The 26,743-nt window shown below is 41.7% G+C and overlaps 1 protein-coding gene across 1 annotated transcript; it reads left to right on the forward strand.

Moving 5' to 3' along the window:
- Positions 1-1,865: 1,865 nt before the first annotated feature.
- On the forward strand, positions 1,866-26,511 carry MXRA5 (matrix remodeling associated 5). The gene is made up of 5 exons (XM_083172576.1): positions 1,866-1,969; positions 3,298-3,688; positions 6,394-11,361; positions 12,529-13,429; positions 22,220-26,511. Exons 1-5 carry the CDS (start codon positions 1,898-1,900, stop codon positions 24,123-24,125), a joined length of 8,238 nt encoding a protein of 2,745 aa, XP_083028702.1. The 5' UTR covers positions 1,866-1,897; the 3' UTR covers positions 24,126-26,511.
- Positions 26,512-26,743: the final 232 nt, after the last annotated feature.

Consider the following 26,743-nt stretch of genomic DNA (forward strand, 5'->3'; position numbering starts at 1 on the left):
CGCCATAGACACTGTGAGTGGGGTACGCCCATCTACCTCTTTTTCCCGTATCCACCTTGAGTTTTTTAATTAAGGAACGATATGTAACAGTTGGTTTTCTCTTAATGGGGCATATGTATTATCCGTCGTTATGGGGGAGAAGGGTATCAGCGCACGTTATGTGCACTGATACCGCTTCTCCCCCATGTATGATAGAGCCGGGATGCGGTAATGGACAGGGGCGCTATGCTCCCCTGTCCATATCGGCGCTGCTATCAAAATGATAGCAGGTCGTTCCGCATGAAGCCTGCTTTGGCTTCGCCAGCGCTGTCCCTGCTGTTAGGTCTGGGCTGTGCTGGGAATCTCGCGTGAACAGCGAGATCCCGCGCATGCCCAGTGCGGCCGGCCGGGGGACAGGAGATAGCGCATCAGTATTAACTGATGCGCTATCTCCAGAAAGGGACATCGCCGGAGGGGGGAGTTAACGCTCCCCAGCTTCGGCAGACAAGATGTTAATACATCTTGTCGATGCAGGGCCGAATTTAGGGCTCAGGCCGCCCCTAGGCACAAAATCTTTGGCCGCCCCCCCATTTTTACATATTCTTGCAGATCCAACTGTGCAATTCACATTGCATATCAATCTGCTGGAGGGGGTATTGAGACGCAAGGAGGTGGTACCGTGATGCAGGGTGGCACGGAATGGGTAGAGACACGCATGGTGGAAGGTAGTGGGTAGAGACAAGCATGGTGGTAGGGAGGGAGTTGAGATGCAAACACAGGACCCCTCATTGTCAGTGAGGAAGCCTGGGTCATCTGCACCTGGCCCTGCACTTTCACCTTATCTGTGCTGTTGCTCCTTCTCCCTCTCGGGTCCGGCTGCTGCCACTCTGAGGGTTGTTCTACTGATGGTCACCGGCTCCTCTTCTGCTTTTCAGAGGGGTACTGTCCGTCCTCTCTCCTCCTTTACCGCAACTGTTCCTGGTCGAGGAGAGGGGGGGCACTGTCTCGTGATACTAGCGCTGCTCCTGGTTGAGGAGAGGGGAAGACTGTCCCCTGGTACTGCTGGCAGACACCGCACTGCTGCCTCTACTTGTCTGCCAGCTCACTTAAGCCCTGGACCTGCCGCATCAGTGTTAAAAAAAAAAAAACGCTGCTCTCTAGCTGGCGCCGGCATGGCCCGCCTCTGCTGTCTGACAGGTCCTGCGCCTCCGGTCCCTGCAGCAGTGCTGACAATCCAGGAGACAGCCGCGCAGACTCCCCCGGCTGCCCCAAGCCATGGCATCAGCACTATTATTTATGGTACTGTGCTCTGCTTCCCCTCCACCACTGCCTGTCACTCGCTTCTGCCTGATCTGCCATGGTGACAGGCAGCATGCCGCCCATGATAGGTGCCGCCCCTAGGCCCGTGCCTCACGGGCCTAGTGACAAATCCGGCCCTGTGTCGATGTCCCTTCCTGCTTTGCCTCGCTATTGAGGCGAAGCAGGAAGTATCATAGCGGCGCTTATCGCGCCGCTATGATACATATGCCCCATTGTTTTTTTCCTCATATTGGGAACACACCGAGTGTGAACATCCACGATGGTGATAAGATCCAGGGAGACGCCGGCATTTGACATCCTTGCCGAAGTCCCTGCGCCTCAGAAGTCCGGAACCCCAATCTTGTTGTATTGCATGCTACACAGCTGCTTAGTACATCTCCCCTAAAATGTCATTTTACAGGCATATTTTTGTTAAAAAAGGAAGACCCATATTTATGAGATTTGACATTCCATGCCTGAGGTTATCTATTGATTGTCTAGAACACAAAATGTAGATCTACTCTACAGTATTTGCCAAATAGTATTTTCTGTTTGCAACAGGTTCAACAGTATTCAAGCCATACCTGAAAATGCATTCTCAGGATTATCAAAACTGGAGATGCTTTTAATTCATAGCAATGATGTGCAAAATATTCCCAATGGTGCTTTCAAAGACCTAAGATCTCTGCAGGTAATATCCTTATTTTATCTTCTGAATACATTTTTAAGTTATTAAAAGTCACAAAACTATGGGGGATGTTATAGTTATACAGTATATACATTATACATGTTATAGTTATACAGTACTGATAAAATGGGGTGCCGGACAGTTTCCCGACAGTCATTACCCCGATGTCTGAGTCCAGCCAGTCGGGATCCCGACTGGCTGGACCATATACCACACCCTTATAAAAAGACTACAGAAAGCAGAAAATTTTACAACAATGGTGAACAGTATTGGTTCTGTAAATGGTTTCCAATGAAGCAAGACTTTATAAGTAAAACCTTCCCGATCTTTATGTCTACAGTAAAGCAAAACTACCTGGAATTTTATTTTAAGCATTCTTTCATTTTGCATGTATTTGTTTCTTCTCTGAATATGCCAGGGTGTAACCTATTTTAAAGTATATAGGTTGAGCATTTAACTGTAGTTAATCAGAGCAGTAGTATTTAAGTAGGACTAATTCCCCTCAGAGAAATCCTCAAAGCATAACCCTTGTGGGAATAACTCTCATCTAGCACTATAGCTTTCAGAGACCCACTGTATTTTTGGGTATGGTATAACTTGCCAACAGTCGGGATTCTGACGGTCCTTTTTCCGACATTGGAATATTGACTGTCAGGAGCCAATAGGGGAACGAGCACTTTCAATCGCTCCAACTGGCCATGCTGCAGGCTCGGCTATTCCATTGTCCCTCTATGGTGGTCGTGGACCCCGATGAGGGAAAATAGCCTGTGTAAGTCTGAATTCTGACCGTTATGCTCCTGACAGTCGGGATTCCGATGTCGGTCCCTAATCCAGCACCTGTATCTTTGGGTGTAATGATTGAGAATGGATCCATTTAACTTTCTCTTTTAGGCACCAATATAAATCTGGTGGTTCCCACTACATGCAAAATCATTTACTATGATCATAAAGAAAGAATACTGCAAGATATTGTTAATAGTTCTAAATACTTATAGCACTCAGGGCCAGATGCACTAAGCTTCAAAAGTGATAACACGGAGAGTGATATACAGCCAGCCAATCAGCTACTACCTGCCATGTTACAGACTGTGTTTGAAAAATGACAGGCAGGAGCTGATTGGTTGGTTGTTTATTCTCCATTGTATCACTTTTGGAGCTTCGTGCATCTGGCCCTTATACTGTATATGATTTGAACATGAATTGCCAATATCTGCTTTGTAATTTCTATGTATTAATACAATAAAATGTACAATAAAATGTTATACCTTTGGAAATACAAGTTATATCTGTACTCAAAATCAAAATATTTTGTTTTCTTTTTTTCCCTATAGGTTTTCAAAATGAGCTATAACAAGCTGAAAGTCATTAACAGCCACACATTTCATGGACTTTCTAGTTTAACCAGATTACATGTTGACCATAATAAAGTTGGATTCATACATCCCAATGCATTTAATGGCTTAACTGCCTTAAGGCTACTTCATCTAGAGGGAAATTTGCTTCAGCAAATTCATGCCAACACATTCTGCACTTTTAATTTTTTGGGCTATTTTAGACAATCAACATTGAAGCACCTTTACTTATCAGACAACACAATCCAAACGCTCCCTGCTGCCATGATTAAAACATTGCCATTGCTAGAGAATTTATATCTCCATGGCAACCCATGGGCCTGTGACTGCCAATTAAAATGGCTGCTTGAATGGGATGAACAATCCAATGGTAAGTACAGTCAGGGCCGGTGCAAGGCACCGGAGCGCCCCAGGCGAGTCGGGCTGGGGGCGCCCCGGTGCCGGGGGGGGGGGGGGGGGGGGGTGGGGGGGGGGGTGTGAGGTGGTACCTGTCCTACCGGCGCTGTCTATTTCAATCTGGCGGCGGAGGCAGCGGGGGTCCCTGCAGTCTATTAAAAATCACGAGCGCTATCCGCCGGGCTATGCGGAAGCGCTTCTAGTGTGAAAACTCAGGCAGCACGCTGATTGGCTGAGATCAGCGTGCACCGTGCTGCCAGAGTTTTCACACTAGAAGCGCTTCCGCATAGCCCGGCGGATAGCGCTCGTGATTTTTAATAGACTGCAGGGACCCCCGCTGCCTCCGCCGCCAGATTGAAATAGACAGCGCCGGTAGGACAGGTACCCGGGCGGCATTTTCCGCCCTCCAGTGGCCGGCGCCCTAGGCAAATGCCTAGGTTTGCCTAGTGGTGGCGCCGGCCCTGAGTACAGTTTGATCAATTATATTATAGCAATAAAAAACTTCTGTCAGTATTATCTGAGGTTGCCGACTTTCACAGTCTCCTCTCCGTGAGAAGCCCGGAGAGGAGACTGTCAGCATCACTTTAGGGGTGGGATCTGATGGCGACATCATCAGTCCCTGCCCCCAGTAATGCAAATCCCGCAATATGCGGGTCTCCGGTGACAGGGCGGGGCTAAATATGCATGATTACCCTCTTCCGCCAAAAAGCAGCCAGGTACGTTAGGGGCAGAAGGGGGTCTGCGGGAATCCGGGAGGGTGGCCCACCTTTCCGGGGGGCCGGGAGGGGGACCCGATTTTCGGGATCCTCCTGGCCATTCCGGGAGGGTTGGCAACCCTGTATTATCTACATTAATATTGAGCATATGCTTATTATGAAAAATGATCTTACAAATCCACCATAACACGGACCAGTTTAGTGTTTTTAAATAGCCACCTCCAGGTGACCGCCCAGGAAACAGAAACAGAACTCCCATCTTAGTAATATTCCCTATGTGTCTCCATTGTACATTTTTTTCCTTTTGCATACAAACAGTGTACTTTGTGAGCCATACTGTATGTGTTAGGAATTTTTTGTAGAAGCGCAGTAACAATAAATAACTCAAATCCATTAACATTGGCATTTTGTGTGGCTCAGAATCAGTTATTAGGAATCACAAGCAGTGTCTGCTTATTAAAATGATAAGTGGCATGATTATTGTCAGTGTGTGACTGTTAATGTACAGTATCTGCATAACAAATTGGATGTTAGTGTTTTCCTGGAAAACACTGTAGCGTAGCATTTCGTATGCAGATTCAGCTGCAGACACACATTAATATAAACATGTCACATCAATTTAATTAGCAGAAACTGCTTGCGCACCTTATTCATTCTATTCTTTTGCAAAAAATGCTATTTAAAGAGACAAAGGGCCTGATTCAGGTTGGCTTAATAGGCAGCGTGCATAGTGAGCCAATAAACTCTGCTCGCCCAAATGCCTGCCCACCTCACCGCCAAATCACCTTGGTACCATGAAAGGGGATGTGTAAGCTAACACTACTCCTCGCATTCGGCCTAAGGGGAGAGGAATCATTTGATAGTCGCTAACCATCGAATAATTTCTCTCCCCTTCGGTAATAAAAGTCAGTCTATACTGACTTTTAATTCCAACACTGTTCGCTGAAGACAGGACAGCCGCTGATGTCATGTGATGTCAGCCACCCGCCCCAAGCAGGCATCGCCATACCTTCTTCTACAGGGGAACACCCAGCGTTTTTATGGGGACACCCATAAAAGGCTGGGCATACCGCTGCTGCCTCCCCCTGCAGACCCCGGGCCTCCCTCCCCACAATGAATGGCCTGGCCCGTTTGTAACTCACCAAAGCCATTCGCTGCCAGGCTTTACACTTGCACATAAATGCTCACGTGCAAACCCAACCATCAGGGCTGGGGCCACATTTGGATCACAATGAGTGATCCTGAATCGGTGCCAAAGTCATTAAAATATGCTTGACCCTAAAGAGTCACGCGGAGCTCACACACACACACACACACAATGGGGGTTATTCTGATTCACTTGGAAAGGCACAATCACTCTCTACTGGACAAAACCATATTCACTGCAGGTGGGGCTGATGTAACATGTGCATAGAGTTAGATGCGGGTGTTTTATTGTTTCTGTGCAGGGTAAATGTTGGCTGCTTTATTTTTACACTGCAATATAAATATCAGTGTGAAGTACACCCCCCCACCACCCAAATCTAACTCTCTCTGCACATTTTACATCAGCCTCACCTGCAGTGCATATGGTGTTGTCCATTAGAGAGAGATTGTGCCTTTCCGACTGAATCAGAATAACCCCCAATGTACAGTATAATGTGAATTGTATTGCATAGACGTATGTGGACACATCTGTGAAAGTTAATTTCAGCTAATGATAAACTTTGTATTACATAGTGTAACAGTCTGTTTGATCATTTTATTTTAATGTAAAGTGATGATAGCAGTCACGCTATCACGCTGTAGCAAGTTCTAAGCGTTGTAATTCTTTCTTTTTAACTTAAAAGCTGAGGACATCACTTGCTTTGATGTCTCTCTATTTATGTGTGTACTCTTTTTAGTATTTCAAGATAAGACATCTTTTAACAATTGGCTCATGTAGTTTTTATATTAAAATTCATGGTGTTTCATTTTACTTTAGGTGTATTAAAATGTAAGAAAGACCGATCATATGAAAATGGACAGCTGTGCCCAATGTGCTCCACTCCAAGACATCTGCAGAACCAAGAAATTCAGAGTCTGAAAGACATGTCCTGTGTACGCCCTACCATCTCCTCACCTCTGAAGATAAACAGCAGTGATTCTGACGATGATGATAATGATAATGATCTTCAATTGTTAGAGTTAAATACAGATTTTCTCGGGAAAATTATTTTAAACATGACTGATGAGCATGGGAACAAGGTTAATTTAGATTGTCAGATAAAGAAAACAGAAGATTTTGCCAAAATGAATTGGAACCAACTCCACCCAGAAGAGATTGATATCAATATGACCTTTGTTCTGGATTTTGAGTGCCCCATGACACGGGAAAACTATGAAAGACTTTGGAAACTAATAGCTTACTATAGTGAGGTTCCTGTTAAATTGGAGAGAGAGTTGCTATTTACCGATAGCACAACATTGACATACAGGTATAAACAAAATCTGGACCACGATTCATATTATTACACAGGTGTTAGGGCAGTAATAACAGCAGATCCCGAATGGGTGATGCAAAACATTATCAAGATTCAACTGAACAGAAGGTTGAGCACAGCTAAGAAGGTCACACTGTCTTTCTCCACACAGCTCTCGCAATCTCTTCACACAAAGGATATACAATATCCAAAGAATACTTGGGTCATGATAAATAGAAATGAATTCACCAAAACAACATATAGTGTTGTTAAAGGGAGTGTTTGTCAACTGAACTGCAATGTGAAATCATCAGAAACTCCTACTATTAAATGGAGTCTTCCAGATGGGACAATACTTAAAGCCCCACATAGTGACCAAGATAACAGATATTCCATATCCGCTAATGGCCAGCTGGTAATCAAAGCTGCAGATTTTGCTGACTCTGGGGTGTATCATTGTATAGCACAAGTAAAGCATGAGACAGATGCCTTGCCCATTAGAGTGGTGGTACAGCCTTCAGCAAATGACATATCTGAAACTAACATTAGAGTGGTCACTAAAACCATTGGAGAACCTTTAAGTTTAACTTGCAATGCGTTTGCAAACCCTGATGCGGAGGTGAACTGGATTTTACCAAATAATAATATTATTAATTCAGGGACAAATAAAAGTGGTGCCTATTTTTTAACTGATGGATCATTACTGATTCAAAATACCAAGCTCACTAATAGCGGACTTTACCGATGCATAGCTTTAAATCAGTATGGCACAGACCTGCATAGCGTGCAGGTGACAATACTCAAAAAGTTCTCTGAGCATTTAAATAAAGTAAAAATTATAAAAAAATATCCTGTGGTCAAAGTTTCTACAAAGCCCAAGTATGATGTGATAGATGATGACAGAGGATCAGGTGAGAGAGATATACAAGAGGAGACAGATAAATATGTTGTTGAGAATAGAGGAGAGTCTGGAAAAAATAAAGGTTCTTCTGCAGCTAGAAATCAAGGCAACAGAAAAGACAGAATAAAAATGAATTCATGGAAAAATACAGAAAAAGATAAAGACAGTAACATAGCAGAAGGAAGAAGAAAGTTTGAATCTAGGAGGAGAATAAATGTGGGAAATAAACAAATTGATCCTAAGCAATGGGCCAGTATTTTGGCAAAGGTTAGGGGAAGAAATGTTCAAAAGACAACGGAAATCCCTCTTCTAACCATCCCAAAAGCCACTACTTCACCAACATTCAGTCATAAAGTTACAACTTCACCTTCCACAACTGAACCACCATTGAACATTGTAACAGAATCATCAAATAATATCGAAGAGGCATCAGCAGATGAAGATGATTTACTATTTATAACCTCTTCACCAAAGGTAACTATAAGACAATATCAGGATTTAACTACACTGCCAGATTATAGTGTTTCCTCTGTAACTAATGAGGAGTCAGATGATTATAGTGAAGTTTTATTTGCAGAGGAACAAGAGACAAGTGAACCACCAGTTTCATTGACTAAGTTATCTACTTTGAATCCTGTAATATCAACTCTTGAGAACGTTGATTTAGAGGACTCCATTTATTCAACAGATGAGGAAGAGGTGTATCCTTTTACAGAAATGTATAACACAGAGACTGAGATTACTGATCCAACAAAAATCATTAAAACATATGAATCTGATCACATTCCTGATCAAAATACTATAAAACCGCATCAAAAACACTTTTCAGATAAACATTTTTCTTCTGTTGAAGTTCAAACCCTTCCTAGTGAGTACAACGTGGAAACAGATGAAACTGAGAATTATGCAATGGTTACAACACCTAACTATGACATTATAGACCATGCTACAGATGGAGAGTCTATAATGATCACTTCTACACAGTTTGCTTCTGAATATCCTACATCAGACTACAATGAGCAGCCAAATTCCATTAATTTGCACAATGATAACTTAATGCATGTGAAAGAGAATACTAATAAACATCATTCATCTCCAACCAAAACTGGTATTCCAAGACATGATCAAATGGTCTCTAAAGCCATTGAGAGCATTATACCTATATCAACAAGTTCTACTTTTACACCATTACCAACAATTGCAGCCACAACTTATGTGGACCCTATGTTATCTATTCCACTGGTAGAAGATCCTGTTGAAATTAATACATCTAAGGATGATATTCATCCCACAGAAAATGGATTAACCACTAAAAATGACAAAATGGTCTATATAAACAATTTAAATGATTCTAAAACAATCACTGTAGATATCGAACAAAAATTCCTAACTACGGCAAGAATTCCACATACTATTAAAAGTCCCATTGATAAATTCAGAACTTTGACATCTGCTCTCCCAGGAACAATTAAAACAACTTATATTTATTCACAAACACTTAGCACAACTACCCCCCTTCTAACACATGGCTACATTCAATATCCTAGACGAAGAAACCAAGGGAGACGAAAGTTCCGACCAAATCGACCCAGACATCGGCAGAACCAAATTTTTCCTACAGTGTCTTCTATGGAAAATAAATTCAACATTATTACTCAAAATCCACTTCGATCAATATCTGATGAAGACAAGACCACCACAACTTTAGCCAACCAAGAAAATAACCTTTATCAGACTAGGAAAATGACAAACCCAACCACTATACTAGCACCAACTGAACCTGTTTTGCACCCAACTGTAGAAAATGTCAAATTGATAGATGTCCCAGGTACTATGCCGACTGTTACCAAAATCTTGGAATTACCACTTGCTTCTCCTGTTACAACAACAGATATAGTATATGTCAATACAGACAACAAGAGAGAATTGTACACATTAAAACCTGCTGAAGGTGCAATAACTACACCTCATATTCAAACTACAAGACACCAGGATGGAAGAACTAATTATGCTAAAGAATTTTATGCTCAAGACACCACCATGAAATACGCAATTACAAGTACACCTTCATCATGGCCTGCAACAGTTAGATTACAAGATTCTGTAAACGAAGTTGACACAGAAGTACATCATTCCACAGAAACAGAGCCCTCTCTTGTACTCCTTACTGAGGAACCACCAATGTCAACTACTCAAACAACTACAACTAGCAATTTCATGAAAAATATAAATTATGCACAAAAGAATATATCTAAGCAAACTATGTCTACATCCACAGAACACACAACACACAAATCCACAACTCCTGTTTATAGGGATGAAAATAAATACAGAAGATTTCATGTTCATTCTGAAAATACAGGTAACCTGGGGAAACCATTCGTTGCGAAAGTAACACCTAACCCTGGTAAATTAATGACTATGTCTCCATTTGCAACAAAGACTTTTAATCCTATCACACACATTCATTTATCTTCTCCAAGCACACGACCCACCACGCCTATTCAGCATTCAATCCCTAAAAGAATAAAAGAGCAAGAAGCTATAAATCAAGTTGTACCAACTAGGGCTACAAAAATAGTGCAGGCAAACACACCTTCCTCAAGACTCAATGAACTGGATACATTTTCTTCCAACCAGAACAAAATGTTTTCACAGTCTAAACAAGATCATTTTAAGAATACCTTTGGTCCAAAGTTAAATAACAGCCTCTTTTATAATTCAAAACATCGGCAACCACCTCGAGTAGTGAATAGCTACCATCATGCAATAGCTCCCCCATATTATAATCCCGCGAGAGGCACCATAAGATCACCTTACATTGGCACCCATGGCCCTCTGCGTTACTATACCACTAACCAGCCTTTTTCAATAACTAATAAACCAGAAATAACAGCATATACAGCACAATATGTCCAAGAAAGAAAAACAACTATACCAAACTTGCCAACAACCACTCCGGCAACAACCACAACAACCGTTATTCCGTTGTACAGACCAAGGCCAGTGACACCAAACAAATTTATTCCTGGACAAAGAATTTCACCTAATTACAGACAATTCGGAAATAATTTTATAACTGATGGCAAAAGTACTTCATTAAGAATACCATACCAAGGAAATCCATACTACATAAACCAAAGAGTGCTATATCATTTAAACAGAACAAGGCCTTTTCAAAATCCTGGGACTCCCAAAACTAGTGTTTTGACTATTTCACCCCCTGTTAGGGAAAATAACAAAGTCTGGACAACAACAATCAATACTAATATAAGAACAACCACTTCTACGCCAAACATTTTAGCTACTACAACTGCTACTTACATTGCACAAACTCGAATGAATCAGCAAGTCTCTACAGCTAAGCCCTATTGGTATAATTTAAATGTAAATCCAAGACTTCGACCTCCAACAATTAAAGAATCCACCCCGCCACCTCCCATATGGAACAAATTGCAAGAAAACAAGCCCAGGATTATGACCACTGGACTCCACTTTGTATCTGTGCCATATGAAATGGATGTAGTTTTCCCATGTGAAAGTATTGGGGAACCAAAGCCATTGATTACTTGGACAAAACTCGCTACAGGTAATATTATGCTACTATACGGTTTCAATATTATTTAGCAAAATAACAGCCAACCTTGTAAAACTTTTGGGCATTTATAAATCTATTAGTGAATTTGGTTAAAAAAACATTAAAATATGCAGGCCTGGACAACCTGTAGCTCTCCAGTTTTTGTGACACTACAAGTCCCAGCATGCCTTCCCACAGTTTTTCTATTAGGGAATGCTAAAACTGTTGCAAGGCATGATGGGATGTGTAGATTCACAACAGCTGGAGCACCACCGTTTGGCCATGCCTGACTTAATGCAAGCAAATATTAAAGGTTTACAATGTTGCCTATTGTTTATCATCTCATTTTTTATAATCTTCCTCTCTGCCATTTTCCCCATCTCTATCTCAAATCAAATTATTTATTTTCTAGTTGTAGAATTTTTCCAGTATCATCTATATATACAGTATGTCTAGTGTCTGTGAGTCTCTGAAACACTGCTATCTGCTGGCAGAGAGTGAAACTACATCTCTTTTTCACACATGCACAATCACAGAAGGTAGCAGACTAGCTTTCAAAGCTTTTGCTTCGAGCATGGCTCACTAGTGTTATGTAATTAATGTTGTCAAAGATTCTCAAGTAATAGTAGACTTTGTAAATGTGATAGTAACTCGGGTTCATAGCACAGGATTGTCCATCTGCCTCCCGCATAAACTTTGGTATGGCAAAATAAGGATCAAAATTATATCCATGTACAATTCCTGATGACAAATTAAACCGATTTGAAACGTTGATAACTTCACTGGCTGCCGTTTGAATTCATTACCAGAGGTACGAGTGCCGCGCCATTGTCTACTACATTGTGCTGATTTATTGGCTGTGAAGGCACCGATCCAAGTTCAGCTGTTATTGGGAGTGCCGGACCCTGCTACAAATACATGTACAATTCTATATACTCCTTGTAGATTCCTCATAGGCAAACAAGGGAGCCCAACTTGCTTTTTTAATTATCCACTATAGATTAAGTTAATTTAAGCTATTTTAAGAATAGTTTGATAATTTAATTGAAAAAAAAATATTGTCACTATATCATTTGTTAACACAAGTGTATGGAATTGTAGTTATCATGACATGGTATACAGGATAATTATACATACGTTATATTTTTATTGACATTGTTCTTCTTATGATTCCAACAGGGGCCATGATGTCATCAAATACCAAAATACAGCGATTTAAAGTCCTGGATAATGGCACATTACATATACAGAAACTTCAACTTCAGGACCATGGGCAATATATGTGTACTGCACAAAATGCACATGGTGTTGACAAGATGACTGTTACTTTGGCAGTAGTTGCCCAGCAACCAAAAATGTTGTTATCTCGTTTCAAGGATACTTTGATATATCTTGGAGATACAATTACAATGGACTGTAATGCCAGTGGTATACCCTCGCCACATATTTCTTGGATACTGCCTGATAGGAAAATAATACAGACTATTTCTACAACAGAGTCTCGCATAACACTTCTTGCTAATGGAAGTTTATCCATTAAAGAAGTGACGTTTCCTGACCGAGGAATCTACAAGTGCATTGCTAGTAATGTGGCAGGAGCTGACAGTTTAACTGTGAAGCTTCAAGTATCACCTCTGCCTCCAATAATTCAACAAGAAAAAGTGGAAAATATTTCTCTGCCTCAGAGTCATAGCATTTTTATTCACTGCTCAGCAAAAGGTGCTCCTCCACCTACTATCCGATGGCTGCTCTCAGACGGTACTCAGGTCCGTCCATCCCAGTTTGCAAATGGGAACTTATTTGTATTCCCTAATGGAACACTTTACATCCGTAACACCTCACCAAAAGACATTGGGAAGTATGAGTGCATAGCAGCAAATGTTGTAGGTGCAGCCAGGAGACTTATACATCTAGATGTAAGGAAATACCCATTAAATGCCAAGATCACTTCAAGCTCTCCACAGAAAACAGACGTATCTTATGGTGGAACTCTACGATTAGACTGTAGTGCAGCTGGTGATCCATGGCCAAGAATTATGTGGAGACTCCCGTCTAAACGTCTGGTGGACTCTTTCTTCAGGTATTTTATTATTGTTTAGTAACACAATCACAAATATTAGGCCATGTAACCTATACAGTGTTACACAATGGACAAAACCATGTTGCACTGCAGGTGGGGCAGATGTAACGTGCAGAGAGCGTTAGATTTGGGTGAGGTGTCTTGAAACTGAAATCTACATTGCAGTGTAAAATTAAAGCTGCCAGTATTTACCCTGCACAGAATCAAAATAACTCACCCAAATCTGACTTACTCTGAACATGGTACATCTGCCCCACCTGCAGGGCAACATGGTTTTGTCCATTTTGAGAAAAACGCAGCTTTGCGATCAGGTCTGAATAACCCCCTTTGTTATATTCTAGGTCTTTTTTAGGCCAGTTTATACTGTAGCTTAGTTATGATGCAGAGATTGACCAAATACACATTTTTCTAAGGAACCCCAACTTACAACCCCCATTCTTCAGTATCATTAGGGCAGTAGAAGGTATTGACAGCAGGCCTTTCATGGTGAAGTACAATCTCTTTCTTTCTATGGCACAACCGATTTAATTACATATACAGTATAGAACACAATACACAGCTGTGTTATGTTTGTGAGCACTTTGCAACCTTTTGCATGTTACAGCTAGTCTATGCTTCCAGTTTCTACACAAACTTCAAACGGCACCATAAGGGTTCATTAATATTTCATTTCTTAACATATTTGAAAATATTTTGATTACACTGAATTTATGAGGTTTGACTATTAAATAACAAGAATGGGTTTGTAAAAAAGTAAACCATGCTGCATGCATTAAACGAGAGTGGGGAAACATTGACCAGGACCATACCAATAAGGTTTAGTAAGTTTCAACCCTCTCACACAGTCAGATAGTTTGCAGTCCTAGGGGACTTTGATCTTTACCACTATTTGGGTATGGTATACCTTACCAACCGTCTGCATTCTGACGGTTGTTTCTCAGACATCGGAATCCCAACGGTCAGGAACCCGACAGAGAGGAGAGCGCATTCAAGCCCCTTGTGGGCTAGTGTGTTTGCCATGCTGCGGGCTCAGTGGTGAGCTGCGCTAGCCACCTATTTTATTTTCCCTCTATGGGGTTCATGGACACACAAGGGTAAATAGCCTGTGTAAGTCAGGATTCCAACTGTCGGGATACTGATAGTCGGGATTCCGATGTTGGAAAAACGACCATCAGAATCCTGACTGCCGGCGGAAATAGTGGCACTCGCCTAATCGATGCTGCCATTTCTGACAGTATTGAAGGCTTTCAGTTTTGGCTTTATTTAAATTTGAATCTGAATTGTTGGAAACAGCCACTACTTCTCTAGTTCGCATCTGTGTCCGACAGTTTAGCGTTCATTTCTGACAAAATGTGGCCATTCCATGCTTTACAGTCGGAACATTGAATACCGATTGTTGAGTTCCAGTCGGAACAGATCCAAAACTGACAGTCTCGACAGTCAAATTCGGGATTGAACATACAACGTCCTCTAAAATTGTGTTTAAAAAAAAGGCTTATTTCAAAAGTAGAGCAACTATTTTTTTGTTGAACTGAACAAAATGCCCACAAATATTTCAGCTCCTATCCAAATTTATAGGGCAGATTGTATGTCACGTGCACGTGTGATTGAGTGCCACAAAATATATAGTGATGTTCATGAGGATTAGTAAAAAATAAATTGCAAAATTGTAATTCCGTATTTGAATGATAGCAGTAATGGTAAACATCGACAAGGAAACTGTTAGGAAAGATTTGTTAAGATGGTTCCAAGGTTTCTCACTGCTGAACAGAGAGAATATCCAAAGCAAATTTGTACAGACATTTTGGAACAAATTCAAGTTGTTCAGTGCTAGAACAACCTCCATACAGTATTTGCCAGACCTAGCACAGTGTGACTTCCCTAAAGTCAAATCTGTACTGAAGGGAACCCGTTTTGCATCAGTTACTGAGTTAAAAAAGAAAATGATGGAGCTGTTGAGATACAGTAGCTGACAGATCATGAGCTACAGCAATGCTTTGTGCAATGCTATATAACAATGCAGTGGTGTGTGTGGATGTGGAGTTAAATGCATTCGGATAATTCAATGTATTTTATAGCCGCAATTTATTAATATATTAGACATGTCTTTTAGATTTGTCAGCATTAGGATATAGAGGCCACAGAAGCTAGCTACAGTATGTGAGTGATAGACTATAGCTACCTGTATCACCCATAGCATTTGGACCTCCACTGCCACTAACCATGTCTATGCATGGAATTTTCTTAGCTATTTGGAAAGGAAGCAACTATAGTATGAAAGAGGCATACACAGCCGGTCATTAGGTCGACCATGTCTAGGCCGACAGTCACTATTGGTCGACAGGTAACAGGTCGACATGCATCCGGTTGATATGGTCAAAAGGTCGATACAATGAAAAGGTCCACACGAAAAAGGTTGACATGGAAAAAGATTGACATGAGTTAGATTATAATAGAGATATTATTGGGGCAGATGTATTAAGCCTTAACAAGAGATAAATGCAAGGGTGATAAGGAGAGATAAACACCCAGCCAATCACCCGCTAACTGCCATGTTACAGCCTGTGTTTGAAAAAAGTCAGTAAGGAGCTGATTGGCTGGACGTTTATCTCTCCTTATCACCCTTGCATTTATCTCTTGTTAAGGCCTAATACATCTGCCCCACAATTCCTTAAAACTAAACAGAGTGTGCCGAGCGCAGAGAGGTACCATGCCTGAAGCATGGCAAGTGAAGTGGTACAAAGAGACGGTGAAACACTCATGTCGACCTTTTTCAGGTCAACCTTTCATGGTGTCGCCCTAATGCATATCTACCTTTTTCATCTGTCAATCTTCTGCCTGTCGACCATTAGTGGTTGAACTATTGACTGTTGACCATTCATACCATAACCGCACAGCTAAGCCAATCTTTATTGTCTTCTAACAATATACTGTACAGTAAGTAAAGGTGCTCATACACGTTGCGATTTTTATGTGCTGTGCGTTTTGTACTTCAAAGTGCCGTGCGATTTTGGCACTTGTAGGGGATGCGATGCGATGTACTGTACTGTGCGGGTGTGATGTGATGCGATTTTAGCCTCTTTTCTTTCTCTAAAGTTAATAATCGCATCGCATATACTACAAAAGTGATGCGATGTAGCACAAAAAGTACTGTCTGCACATACTTTTTGTGTTTATACAATATTGTACCCGCGGGGACGTGCATCGCATAGCAGCCCTGCAGGTACACGGTGCGATTCTAACCAATGCAAAACGTTTTGAACTTTAAAAGTTCAAAACACATGCTAAAATCGCAACGTGTATGGGCACCTTAAGGCACACTGAGATAGCAGAGTCACACCTGTGAGCTGCCTGTATGCTGGGAAGAGAAACTGTACACTCGTAATTATGAGAGGGGGGAAAACAAACTCACTCATTTTTTGGTAAATGAGGCCTTCTTTCAAAACATAGATATTTTAAGATATAGTGTAATGAAGCAAAGTATTTCAAGTCCTGTATCTCCTATTAATGCAAATGTATTGTAAAAGAAAGGCATGGTCAACAAATAAACAATGTAGCTGCTAAGCAAATTCATATAGAGGCAGGGTTGCCTACCTGCTCCCTGGTAATGTATGATTGCCATCAGAGCCAGATTAAGGTCTAAATGGGCCTGGAGCTGAAAATGATCAAGGGCCTATTATGCGCAATAATGTGGGGGGCGTGACCAGTGTTCTGGTTGGGTGGTCTGCTCATGGGTGTGTCTTTATTTGTGTAAATGCTTTCAACTAATTATATATGCCTGGAAAAGGCAGGGGGCTGGCATAAGAAGAATGCATGGAGATATATTGGCAGGTGCCCTCCAAAGGTACACCCGCAGGATGCCGATGTCCTCAGATACTTGCGGGGTGAGGCGGCACTCCAGTCATAAAAAAAATACTGAAAGCCGAAACTTGGTAGACAACATTTCAGCACCTTTTATGTGGTCACCTAAAGTTTCCACACCGTATACCCCTTATATAAATCATGTAACACAATAGTAACCCCCTTATACTGTACTTGCCTCTTACATATTATGACATATGGAATAAGCCAAAATTCACACCGATTGAGCCAAAATTCACACTATGGCAAACAGATTGAGTCAAAATTTACGTTATGCCACACAGATTAAGGCAAAATTCACATTTTGCCACATGGATTGAGCCAAAATGCACACTATACCAGGCATGTCCAAACAGTGGCCCTCCTGCTGTTGTGAAACTACACGTCCCAGCATGCCTTGACATAGTTTTAGCATTCCCTAATAGCAAAACTGTGGAAATGCATGGTGGGACTTGTAGTTTCACAACAGCTGGAGGGCCATAGTTTGGACATGCCTGCACTATACCAAACAGATTGAGCAAAAATGCACAATATGCTCCATAAACAGGGGCATTTGGCGCGCATTAAAAATTGACACCATAATGCCCATTACATGTTAAGCCACACACCATAATGTCCGTTAGGTATTATGCCAAAAACCATAATGCCTATTAAAAATGATGCTACATAAGTGTTGCTTACCTACATGTTCATTGCCAGGGGTTCGATGCTCATTGCCAGGGGTTCCATGCTCGTTGCCATGTGGGATTACATGCTCATTACCAAGGGGGAATACATGCTCGCGGTAACTGGGGGACAGCCACCGCGGGGCAGAAATGACAGCCATTGACAGCAGGGCCAGATAAAAGCAGGGGCAAAAGGGGTCAGTACCCATGGGCCCCCTCTAGCTAGGGGCCCCCTGTGGTTGGCATGTATTTTTAACAAAAACATTATTATTATTTTTTTTAGATAAAGGTTTGGTGCATGGGAGTGGGGTAGTGCTGCAGCTTCACCTATCTGCCAATGTGACATTGATTAATGGTGCTGAGCATCGGGAGCCAAGGCACACTGACTGCACAAGTGTGCAGTGCATTACTGGGAGTTGACTAAGTCGTATGACACTTTGCACAAGAAGGCAGAGGCTGAGAGGTTTATGCTGAGCTCTGATTGGTGGAGCTCATTTCATGCTTCTCAGGCCTATGGAGGACAGCAGCAGCAGCCTAGTCATGGGAGGGTTTTTAATCAGAGGCACTGACACTGTGAGGTCTCCTACAGTCCTACAGAGTAAGCAGTTACCCATTGACCAAGTTTATACTGTCTTTACTCTGTGTTTTGACAGTATAATATTCTCTCATGCAATTTGTGGCCAGTAATGACAAGTGCAAGGGGGTCCCCCTGTCTAAAGTGCCCCGGGCCCCCCAAAGGCTTAATCTGGCACTGATTGACAGCCGGGCAGAGAGCAGGGGGCTGCCCGGCTGTATTCAGAGCACTGCATGTCCCGGCTATTTGAAATAATACCCCTTTCACACCAGAAAATGCAGGGACTTACCCGGGAATATGATCCCAGGATCATGCAAGGACATTCTCGGACTAGCCCCTTTTACACCAGCCTAATCCCTGCATTTTCTGGTGTGAGGGGGAGAGAAAACCACCGTCGCCCCCTTTAAACAAACAGCTATATCTTCGGAACCAACTGACCCATTTAAATGTAGGCTTCGAATGATTTTGGTCCCGTGAAACTGGGCCATTTGGTTCCAGAGAATTCTGACCTCAAACAACATGAACAGCCATGAAATTACATTTTAGAAATGAAAAAAAAATTTGGTTTACCCACAATATCTCTAGTACCAATGAACCCATATGCACCAGGTATCAGATTGAAGGCCCAGCGATTTGGGTTCGACTGAGATCAACCTCGAGTTTCTGTAATGCCGGAGTGGGAACTGACAGCCGTTGGAACCGGGTGGAGGTCGGAATTAGCGGGTCCCATGTTATCCTATGGGGACAACGTTCCAGGTTTGCCTGGCGGTATCTCTGGTTCCCGGGGGGCTAGCGACACGGGGCTGGGCTCGTTGGAAAGCCCTGATCCTCAGCTACAAAATGGGCCTATTTGGAGAGTGGGCCTGGAGCTGTAGCTCCATCAGCCCCATTGTTAATCCGGCCCTGATTGCCATCACCTGTGTATCACACGCCTTTCTTATCAACTACCTAGCTCCCCACAGGTGATGGCAATCATACATTACCAGGGAAGTCCTGGAACAGAGCATTTTCTCCTTCATGGAGAGGGTCTGGTTGGCAGCCCTGTATAGAGGCGCAACTAATATGACAGCCTTCCTACATCAGTTTGACAGACTCCTGTGCTGCTGGGGAATCCTGCTCATCTACTCCTCTATCTGTCTGTTGCTCCTGTTTACCTCTGCTCTCCTCACCAATCATGACACTGCCCTACCCCCTATCACTACATGCAGCTCTGGCCTCACATAAGTGAACTGGCCACTTCATCCTATAAGATCAGCACACTTATGAGTGCAGTTACATGTTGCTCTGTTCCAGTCCACTTTAGAATATTACATGCAAACTAACATGAGATGAAGAATGGTGGTATTAAAAGTGCCCAGATCCTAGTCAAACAAGCCTTAAACAGACAGACAGCATATCCGACACCTTTTAAGTTTAGGGAATTGTCACATTGTGTAGTGCATGCATGAGAAGTGGCTATGGCACTTATCACTGCTGTTCTACTAGACAGTACAACAGTGACCAGGTCATTACAACTTTCTCAACATGGGACACAGCTATCCACATAAGCGATGATGGGACAGAGTCCTTAAGTTAGGACTTTATGGCCTAAACAGGGAGCATTTGAGATGTCTGAACGGTCTGACAAATATACATGTTCCTATACATGTTCCTCAGTGGTCACAGTGGGAGATTAAACAATCAGACACCACAAACAAACAGAGATTAACACATACCTGGAACTCCAAACTATAGAGACACGAAGAACAATAGATGTATGTATGCAGCACAGGAAGAAACAGACAGGACAGGCAGCCCCAGTAGGTAAGCAGAAATACTGTGCATAGATGATAGAACCAACAAAGTCACACAGCAGAGAAAGAAACAGACTGGACAAACATAAACACATATAGGTGTAAGAGACAGCTAGTAGAGACCGATGAAGACATGCCAATTACAGGCAGACATATTTAGATATTCCTATTTCTGTTTGCAAAAGGAGAATATCTCTAGATTTGAAAACAGACATGTGCATATTTATCATTACGTACAGTCCGGTATCACAGACAGGTGCATATTTATCATTATGTACAGTCCGATATCACCAGCAGTGTTCTATGCATGAGCTATACTACAATATTGTTGGGAATACCAGAGTTCAGGTGTGTCAGAACCAATACCTGGTAGTTGACTAAACCCACGGCTGAGGCGTGGAGTCTAACATGTCGGGGGTATTCACCAGGGGCCCCTGTAGGGGACATATACATTGCTGCGATCGACATGAAGGACGCAGCGCTCTGCCCAGGTCCCCCGTTACTGATTTGACTAGAGTCACAAGGACACAACAGAAATGAGGTAACCAGAAAGATAAGACTGAGCTGTGGAATATCAGATGGTGAAGAACTCCAGGCAATAGAGGTGCATGGGCTGGGAAGCAGCATGTTAATATTGATGAACAAAGGTTGGGAGATTGAAGGCCAAACTTTCAGGTACAGTATGACAAGGACTGTAAGCCCAATATTTTGGTACAGATTGCAGGTCAGCTCTTCAGGCTTGCAGTAGTAAAGGATTGCAATTCCTGTATTCACTGTGCAGGTGCTGAGAGATTGCAGATAGCTTTACTGGCAGCAGATTGGGCAGAGAGGATTCTAGGCAATATCTAATGGAGGTAGTATCCACTGAAAATCAGAAGACAGGAGCAGTACCAGGGAGAATGCAAAGTGCAGACACTAATTAACGAACTTCTGGAAGGTGTGAGCCAGAAACCTATTTAAACAAACACACACTCACCAATAACAGGGGATTTAGCTACAGGCAGGTAATTAATTAGTGATAAGTGCCCTTATGCAGCCATGCAGAGAGTGTGGAACTAGGAAACCCAGGACGCAGTAATAATCCGGCGTTCCGGTTGCCTGGTAACAGAAGAACTCCCACTAATATGCCCTGTGATTTCCCACCAGGTGTAAAATGACCGGTCCTTACATCAAGGACTTATCACAAACTGGAAAGTGGAATCTAAATGCACATCTGTAATTGTCTGACAAGGCCAAATAGAAGAGTAAAAAATAAAAGCATATAAAATATATCAAACAGGATAAAGGCTTTATATTGATTTCAGCAAATTCAGACATCATTTTTGTTAAGATAATATCACAGTTTTTTGCATGCACATAATTGGGTTCCATCTGGCTTAAACCGTTGTCAAATAACTTTAAAGTTCTCAAGTTCTCCTCTATTATTAAAGACTAATAAGCACAGCAGGATTTGATCTCTTTTTAACGGTGTTCATATATAATGTTCCTGCACCTGTAGCAGCTTCCTAATATAATGCAAGATAAAAGAGTTTTGCAATGTCATAGGAATTGATTGGCTGTTCAGTTATAAAATTGTGGAAAGTTATGGGGCTATGGCCTTTATGAAAGATCACAGAAGTAGGTGAACACAGAATTGGAATAAGGAAATGAAATGTTTGCAAAGGCAGAAAGAAAGCAAGACCATGATGAACTGAGCATTGTGCATTGCATGATTTATGTTCCATCTCCATTGACAAATGTGTGGAATTAGAAGGGAAAAAAGCAATTTAAAGAGTGTATATCAAAGTTATGCTTTCACAGTTTACTTGTCAAAAAATTTTTAATTAAAAATGATTATTGTTATGGGAAATACTTCAATCTATTAATAATGTCAAATTTATGTTTTTATATCAAACAGCTTTGACTCCAGAATCAAGACCTTTGCAAATGGAACACTGATCATTTATACGGTTACCGAAAAAGATGCAGGGGACTACTTGTGTATGGCCCGAAATAAGCTTGGAGATGACTACCTGGTTCTCAAAGTAAATGTGATGATGAAACCTGCAAAGATTCAATATAAAAATGATGCTGACCACAAAGTCAGATATGGTGGAGATCTAAAGGTCGATTGTGTTGCTACTGGTGTTCCAAATCCTGAAATTTCATGGAGCCTCCCAGATGGAAGTATGATCAACAACATTATGCAGTCAGACGACAGTGGTGCACGATCAAAAAGATATGTTGTATTTAATAACGGTACATTGTTTCTCAATGAAATCGGAATGAAAGAAGAAGGTGACTATACATGTTATGCTGTAAACCAAATTGGACAAGATGAGATGCGGGTGAGTGTCAAAGTGGTGGCAGAGAAGGCAGCTATCAAAAACAAGACTTACTCAGTTATAAATGTGCCCTATGGTGATGTCATCACTGTCTCATGTGAAGCGAAAGGAGAGCCCGTTCCAAAAATAACATGGTTTTCCCCAGCAAATCGCCCCATTCCCTCTTCATCAGAAAAGTATCAAATATACCGAGATGGGACTCTTCTTATCCAAAAGGCTCAACGATCTGATAGTGGGAACTATACATGTCTAGCACAAAACAACGGTGGGGAGGACAAGAAAGTTGTTAATATACTGGTCAATGTTCTCCCACCTAAAATCAATGGTTACTCCAATAAAATAATGTCCATAAAAGAATCTGCAATGAAAGATACACGTTTATTGATAGACTGTAAATCTGAAGGAATTCCAACACCACGTGTTATGTGGGCTTTTCCTGAAGGAGTAATCCTTCCTGCACCTTACTACGGCAACAGAATTACTGTTCACCGGAATGGAACTCTGGACATTAAAGTTTTACGGAAAACAGACTCTGTACAATTAGTCTGCATTGGAAGGAATGAAGGGGGAGAAGCCAAGTTAGTTGTACAGTTAACAGTTATGGAGCCAGCAGTGAAACCTCAATTTAACAGTGACAATGGAAATGTTGTTGTGGCAGAGGGACAGTCTGTTAAACTTAACTGCTCAGCTGTAGGCTCTCCACAGCCAGAAACAATATGGATTCTTCCAAATGGAACAGAGATTCGCAGTGGTAATCACCTCCACAGAATGTTTCACCAACAGGATGGTACATTACACATTGGTACTACAGCAGTTGGCGATGGAGGCACTTATCGTTGCAGAGCTGTAAACATTGCTGGCTCCGCTGACAGTCTGGTGACTTTGCAAATTGGGCGTAAACCACAAATAAATAACAATTATAATAACTTAGTGAGTATAATCAATGGGGAAACTTTACAACTGTACTGTACCACACAAGGAGAAACAAAGGCTCATATCTCTTGGACACTGCCTAATGGCGTGGTGATTGATGGTCCTCAGGTTAAAGGTCGCATTTCTCTGTTACAAAATGGCTCCCTTGTTATAAGAGAGACTTCCGTTTACGACAGAGGAAGCTATCAATGCAAAGCAACAACAGAATATGGTTCATCCACAATGAATGTTCCTGTGATAATTATAGCATATCCTCCACGTATAACTACTAGCCCTGCACCTGTAATATATACAAGACCAGGAAGCTCTGTTCAGTTAAACTGCATGTCAATTGGCATACCAAAAGCTGAAATAACGTGGCAGCTTCCGGATAAATCTTACTTAACCTCAGGAGCACAGTCTCGCTTGTACGGAAACAAATTTCTTCATCCTCAGGGGACATTAGTTATTCAACACGCTTCAAAGAGAGATGCAGGTTATTATAAATGCACAGCCAAAAATATATTAGGCAGTGACACCAAAACAACCTATATACATATATATTAGGACAAAGAAAAAGTAACTATACAGGTAAAATGCCCATGACTGCCATGCAAGTGCAAAGTATACTGTATCAAGAATTGTAATGGACATTTCCTAAATGATCATATTGTTTGAATAAATAGTATACCAGTCTGCATACAATAAAATGTAATCTAAAGATATAGATATACATCCAGTGGACAAATTGTCCCAAAGCATTGGCAGGCATATCTCAAAAATGTTAATGTTTTCAAATGGGCTGCCGGAGACCAAACAATGTGCCTGGTGGCCAAGAGAGGAAGAGGGTCCTAATCAGTCACTCTGATTGTTTTAAACATAATGAAAGTCACAGCCTAGTTTCCCCTGTTTGGATCTCAGGAACCAGGTCCACCAAGCAATTCCGGTCATGACAAGGAGCACACTGCTTATTGGATGACACTGGCCACCCACCAATCAGAGTAGTGAAATTGCACCATACTGTACTGTACTTTGATCTTTGATTAGTGGATCGCTGGAACCATGCATTAATTAACATGCATGAGAGGCTGTTGCCAGTGCTGGATTTCTCACAGGGCAACACAGGTGCCTGCTTAGGGCCGAAGTGTCCCAACGGGGCGCATAACCAGACAAAAACCAGTGGGAGCCAAACCGGTATCCTGCATAGCACTCCAATAGGTCTAAATTCAGATCTGGCTAATGCATACAGTAGCTGGGACAGCAAGGTGCTGCAGAAAAATGAGGTAATTTATTTGGATCTTATTATAAACCAGTTAACATTAAGTAGTTGGTGAACCTTTGTTTTATAATACCACCAGAAATATCTGATTTTCATAAATCCAGAGATTATGTAAACTGCCATCCCCCTAAATGAAGAGCACAGATTCACAGCTATGTACAACGAAATTATAACATTCAATCACATTATTTACAGCTTAAAGTTTCTGAATGATACAGTATCACATTGGCCCAATCTGCACCTTACTACCAAAGAAGTATTAATATTATACACATACTACAGTAATATGTGTTTTGCTCTTTGCTTGAAGATAATTATTTTTATCCTTAACCTTTGATAACGGTCATGTTCCTGTACCATTATTACAGTACTTAAAGAAAAATGATCGCAAAAATGAAAATTGCTTCTATTATACGAAAAACAGAAAAATAGAACTATCATTGTGCTATTGAAATTGAGCTTTTGGGGGAAATGTAATAGGGTCTGAATTTGTGACTTTTGCGATTAAATCGCCAAAAACATCCGAAATCGTACATTTTTCGAAAATCGCACATGTAATGTAGTGGTAAAAAAATTGCACTTTTTGCTGCGAATTCGCACATTTTGAGTCACACTTCAATTCGCATCCAGATGTTTTCCCATTATAAAGTATACAATTCACAAATGTAATAGGCTGCGATTTTTTGGTGAATGTTACCAAAAAATCGCCCAAAAATAGACCAGGTTCTGACAGGCGAATATGACAGAACCATGCACAGATCATTGAGATCTGTGCATGGTTCTGTCTTTAAAAATGGCATGGAGTCCCCCTCCTGAGCATAACCAGCCCCGGGCTCATTGAGCTGGACCTGGTTACAAAAATACAGGGGACTAAAAGTGTAGGGGTCCCCCGTATCTCTGAAACCAGCCCTGGACTCTTGGACCGGTCCTGGTTCCAGGGGACAAAAACTCTGGGGGTTCCCCGTATTTTGGAACCAGCACTGGGCTCCAACAGCCCGCGTGTCATGCCACAGCCGGGGGACACTTTTTACATAAGGTCCCCCGGCCGTACCATGAGCACCATGGCTGGTCAGCCTTGGACAGAGTACCTGGGGGAGTGAGAACTTCCCAATAAGGCTGAAGCCCGGGGCTGTCACCGGTGTCCATGGGCTGTGGACGCCGGCCTGATAGGGATAAAACATCCATACCAAACATTGCTTTATACAGGTAAATTACAAGTGCCAGCAGGCCTCCCCCCCATGCTGGGACTTGGCGAACCACAAGTCCCAGCATGCGGGGCATTAATGGGCCCACTGGGACCTGTAGTCTACCTGTAAAAAGAATGTTAAAATAAAACACACACAGAAAAGTACATTTTTAAATGTGCGATAGGGTGCGATAAAATCGCACCCTATTACATTTCGCCCTATATTATCTTATACAGTAGGAGCATTTTGCATTCAAAATATAATTTTTCTATAATGACTTCTAAATGACTTCATCTAGAAACTGGAAGGCCAACCCATCCCAGTTCCGATATGGGCTTTGAGAAATATGAACTAATAAGCAACAGAAAAACATGTCAATGGTTGATGCTTTTTGCATATGTTTTATATTTGTAATCTACCCATGAGACAAAAATCACTACAGTCCTTGTCTCATTTTTATAAATTATTGGTCTTTAAAAGACTTTGCTGCAAACAGTTTTTATATTATTATGATCATTGTACTGTACATTTTATATTAAATATTATTTTCCAAACAAATGTTGAATGTTTTTCATCTGTGTAATTAAAGATTGCAGTAGATAATGGACTTATTCACGCGGCCAATGTTTAGTGTTTACCCATTTCTGTGCAAGTGCATGCGTTGGGTGCGTGCACCCACTCCGACCAAACTGTTGCGGCCGGAGGGTGGGTGGGGGGTT

This window comes from Crinia signifera, chromosome 2 (genome assembly GCF_055691185.1).
Source record: "Crinia signifera chromosome 2, ASM5569118v1, whole genome shotgun sequence".
NCBI lineage: Eukaryota > Metazoa > Chordata > Amphibia > Anura > Myobatrachidae > Crinia > Crinia signifera.